This window comes from Notolepis coatsorum (genome assembly GCF_963971535.1).
Source record: "Notolepis coatsorum genome assembly, chromosome: 4".
NCBI classification, from domain to species: Eukaryota; Metazoa; Chordata; class Actinopteri; order Aulopiformes; family Paralepididae; genus Notolepis; species Notolepis coatsorum.
This window is the reverse complement of record NC_140168.1, coordinates 97,076,869-97,081,868: the sequence shown is the minus strand read 5'-3', so window position 1 is coordinate 97,081,868 and position 5,000 is coordinate 97,076,869. Positions and strand designations below refer to the sequence as shown.

At 51.9% G+C, this 5,000-nt stretch overlaps 1 protein-coding gene across 1 annotated transcript in view; it reads left to right on the top strand.

Annotated features, from left to right (window-relative positions):
• Positions 1 to 5,000, top strand: part of arpp21 (cAMP-regulated phosphoprotein, 21) — a gene marked incomplete at its 3' end in the record, with an annotated part of 39,255 nt that overhangs the window by 5,562 nt on the left and 28,693 nt on the right. The window contains 4 exon segments of the mRNA XM_084312041.1: positions 107 to 181; positions 360 to 471; positions 771 to 909; positions 3,594 to 3,731. Of these exon segments, the coding sequence (XP_084168167.1) occupies positions 107 to 181; positions 360 to 471; positions 771 to 909; positions 3,594 to 3,731 (464 nt within the window).

Genomic DNA, 5,000 nt, shown 5'->3' with positions numbered 1-5,000 from the left:
TGTGTGTGTGTGTGTGTGTGTGTGTGTGTGTGTGTGTGTGTGTGTGTGTGTGTGTGTGTGTGTGTGTGTGTGTGTGTGTGTGTGTGTGTTTGTGTGTGTCTTGCAGCCTAAAGGGAAGTTGGTACGGAGTATGGCTATATGTGAGGAAGCCTCACCTGCGGACAGCAACCTAGACAAGCAGGTAAGACACACACACACACGCACGCACGCACGCACGCACGCACGCACGCACGCACACACACACACACACACACACACACACACACACACACACACACACACACACACACACACACACACACACACACACACACACACACACACACACCTTTCACATGAAGCCTTCATTCCTGTTACAGGAAGCAGTAGAAGCAACTGCCTTGCCTGGTTGCCATGGTGATGACATCACTTCCTGCAAGGAGGAGGAGCACGACAAGAGCCAAGAACCAAAGAAACCCTTACTATCCAAAGGTGTGTGTGTTACTATTGTATTTAGATAGAATTGAACACATTGAATTTGATCTCATTATTATTTGACTAATAAATGGAAAACAGTCACAATTCTGATGTTTGTTTTGTAAAGGCGGGGTTCGCAGAAAGCCCTTCAGGTTACATTATGCTGCACCCTTCTTGTTTGTTTTTGGAATTGGGTGTGTTCGGTTAACCCCCCCCCCCCAAAACTGTAATCGAATATTAGAATATCCGTCCTATAGTTCTGATGTATCCCTGTTTGTGTTTTGTTCTGCTGCGTCCTGCCGGACCGTGTCCAGAGCCCAGTCTGGAGTACACCGACTCCACCGGCATCGACCTGCAGCAGTTCATCAGCGCCACCCTCAACAGCAACCCCAGGGACCGCATGATGCTGCTGAAGCTGGAGCAGGACATGGTGGACTTCATCACCAGCAACAGGTGAGAGAGAGGAAGAGGAAGAGGGAGAGGGTGGTCTACTCCCTTTGTGTTCATTTATTTAGATAATATAGATAGAGATAGATAGATAGATAGATAGATAGATAGATAGATAGATAGATAGATAGATAGATAGATAGATAGATAGATAGATAGATAGATAGATAGATAGATAGATAGATAGATAGATAGATAGATAGATAGATAGATAGGGCTGACACACACATGAGAGGATATAATGCCATTTTCTTTTTTCATTATTATCTTTTTCCCCCCTTCTTTTTCCGGTTTTCCCCCCTCCCAATGTTAGTCGTTATGCCAATTCCCAATCCCCTTCCTGGTCGTTGCACACTCTACCACCTACCGTCGGTCTGGGAGGGCGGAGACTATCACATGCTTCCTCCGACACATGTGTACCCAGCCCACCGCTTCTTTTTCACCTGGCAGCGCAGACTCTCACTGAGAGAGTGTAACGTGTGGAAGGTCACACTACCCCCCTTAGATCCTTCCCTTGCTGTAGGAGTCGACCAGGATCCCACCCTCGCCGGCTTCCCACCCGCTGACACTGCCAATTGTGTTAGTATGGACGGCCAAGCCGGAGGCACCACAGCCGGATTCGATCCCACTGGCTCTGTGGTGGTAGACAGACGCTTAGTCCGCTGCGCTACCCGGCCTCCCGCCATTTCATTTGTTATATAAACAAAAACCTATCTTTGCCAAGTCCATGAAAATATGCTCCCTCGTGAACCATGCTGCGGCATATTTAATATCCAAGAATATGATGCCATTTCAGATTGTGGGGGACATTTTTAATAAATGCTAGTGTGTCTTTTCCCTTCCCTAGTTTAGATAATCGTGAAACCGTGATATTTCCTATAATATAATTATGACAATAGTCATGCCACCAAAAAATAGTGTGGCATTTTAGGTTAACCGTCTGTAGTGTGATAGTAAAGGGTTAACCTTCTGTAGTGTGGTAGTGAAAGGGTTAAACTGCTGTCGTGTGGCAGTGAAAGGGTTACCCTTCTGTATTGTCACAGTGAAAGGGTTAACCGTTTGGTAGTGTGGCAGTGAAAGGCCTAGTCCTCCACCAACACACCGTGTGACTTCTTCAAGATGGAGCGCTGGAACACCGTTCAGGCTCAGCTTCTCTGTGACCTTTCAAACACTAGATATTCAACATGTCTCATTTGCATCCGTGTTATTTATGATGCATATATTAACAATGTAACTGCATATATTAACATGCTTTCTGTTTTCCATAACAAGTAGTTTGAAGGCGTTGCTATTATACTGTACGCTATGATTAATGAAGCCCCATTGTTGCACCTTTCCCCCTTTCTCTCTCTCTCCCTCCCTCTCTCTGCCTCCCTCTCTCTCCCTCCCTCTCTCTGCCTCCCTCTCTCTCCCTCCCTCTCTCCTCCCTCTCCCTCCCTCTCTCTGCCTCCCTCTCTCTCTCTGCCTCCCTCTCTCTGCCTCCCCTCTCTCTCCCTCCCTCTCTCTGCCTCCCTCCCTCTCTCTCCCTCCCTCTCTCTCCCTCCCTCTCTCTGCCTCCCTCCCTCTCTCTCCCTCCCTCTCTCTGCCTCCCTCTCTCTGCCTCCCTCTCTCTCCCTCCCTCTCTCTCCCTCCCTCTCTCTGCCTCCCTCTCCTCTCTCTGCCTCCCTCTCTCTCCCTCCCTCTCTCTGCCTCCCTCTCTCTGCCTCCCTCTCTCTCCCTCCCTCTCTCTGCCTCCCTCTCTCTCCATCCCTCTCTCTGCCTCCCTCTCTCTGCCTCCCTCTCTCTCCCTCCCTCTCTCTGCCTCCCTCTCTCTGCCTCCCTCTCTCTCCCTCCCTCTCTCTGCCTCCCTCCCTCTCTCTGCCTCCCTCTCTCTCCCTCCCTCTCTCTGCCTCCCTCCCTCCCTCTCTCTGCCTCCCTCTCTCTCCCTCCCTCTCTCTGCCTCCCTCTCTCCCTCTCTCTGCCTCCCTCCCTCCTTCTCTCTGCCTCCCTCTCTCCCTCTCTCTGCCTCCCTCTCTCTCCCTCCCCTCTCTCTGCCTCCCTCTCTCTCTCCCTCTCTCTCCCTCCCTCCCCCCCTCTTTCTCTCTCTCTCCCTCTCTCTGCCTCCCTCTCTATCCCTCCCTCTCTCTCTCTCTCCCTCCCTCTATCTCCCTCCCTCTCTCTCTCCCTCCCTCCCTCCCTCCCTCCCTCCTTCCCTCCCCCCCTCCCTCTCCCCCTCTCCCCCTCTCCCCCTTCTCTCTCTCTCCCTCCCCTCTTCCTCCCCCTCCCCCCTCTCCCTCTCCCCCACCCTCTCCCCTTCCCTCCCTCCCTCCCCTCCCCTCTCCCCTCCCCTCTCCCCTCTCCCTCCCCCCTCCCCTCCCCTCTCTCCCTCCCCTCTCTCCCTCCCCCTCTCCCCTCTCCCTCCCTCCCCCCTCCCATCTCTCTCTCCCCTCTCCCCCCTCCCCCCTCTCCCTCCCCCTCCCCTCCCCTCTCCCTCTCCCCCCTCTCCCCTCTCTCCCTCCCCCCTCTCCCTCCCCCCTCCCCCCTCTCTCCCTCCCCCCTCCCCCCTCTCCCCTCTCCCCCTCCCCTCCCCTCTCTCCCTCCCCCCTCTCCCCCCTCTCCCCCTCCCCCCTCTCCCCTCTCCCTCCCCCCTCCCCTCCCATCCCCCCTCTCCCCCCTCCCCCCTCCCCCCTCTCCCCCCCTCCCTCTCTCAGTCCCTTTAAGAAGTTCCCTCACATGTCCTCCTACCACCGCATGTTGGTCCACCGGGTGGCAGCCTACTTCGGCATGGAGCACAACGTGGACCAGACGGGCAAAGCAGTGATCATCAACAGAACCAGCAGCACACGCATGTAAGAACCTGCGGGCTGTGTGTGTGTGTGTGTGTGTGTGTGTGTGTGTGTGTGTGTGTGTGTGTGTGTGTGTGTGTGTGTGTGTGTGTGTGTGTGTGTGTGTGTCTGAGAGAGAGAGAGAGAGAGAGTGTGTGTTTGTGAGTGTGTGAGTGAGATATTCTTGCTCTTCTTGTAGCAGACTGTATATCATTGTGTTTCTGCATAATACTGCTGTATGTATAAACACACTGTTGTCATCTTAGTGCATAATGGAACTGAAAGGTCTGTGAATATGAATGTATTTACATAGATGAGATCCCTAGCCTGCTCATAATATCTGGACATGAATAAATCATTTGTGCGCACATGCGTGTGTTCAGTTCAACGGCTATTAAAAATACATTAAGAGGAAATATGTAGGGTCTGAAATCTATACAGTATTTAAATCTATAAATTTATTGTACATTATTTATTCAGCAACAAGACACCATTTATACATGAAAGTGTCCTGCAGTGTGGTACTGCCCCGGGACCAGCTCCAGTGTGGTACTGCCCCGGGACCAGCTCCAGTGTGGTACTGCCCCGGGACCAGCTCCAGTGTGGTACAGCCCCGGGACCAGCTCCAGTGTGGTGCTGTACTGTACTGACAGTTGTTATTTGTTTGTTTCCAGACCAGAGCAGCGTTTTCTAGATCAGGTTCATGAGGAGAAGCCAGAGGAGATTCAGCAGTGGAAAGCTATTCTGAAGAGAGACTACAGCTCTGACGAGGTCTGTCTGTCTGTCTGTCTGTCTGTCTGTCTGTCTGTCTGTCTGTGTTGTCTGTCTGTCTGTCTGTCTGTCTGTCTGTCTGTCTGTCTGTGTGTCTGTCTGTCTGTCTGTCTGTCTGTCTGTCTGTCTGTCTGTCTGTCTGTCTGTCTGTCTGCCTGTCTGTCTGTCTGTCTGTCTGTCTGTCTGTCTGTCTGTCTGTCTGTCTGTCTATGTGTCTATCTGTCTGTCTGTCTGTCTGTCTGTCTGTCTGTCTGTCTGTCTGTCTGTCTGTCTGTCTGTCTGTCTGTATGTCTGTCTGTCTGTCTGTCTGTCTGTCTGTCTGTCTGTCTGTCTGTCTGTCTGTCTGTCTGTCTATCTATCAATCCTTTTATCTCAGTTATTTCTTAATAGTTTGGACAGGACAACCTATCATGCTGTCTGTATACCTGCCTCCCAGTCTATACCATGACCCTAAATATAATTGACAGATTATTGTGTCCTATAGGAATGCGTTTCTGACATGCTTTGGTCCCTCCCCCTTCA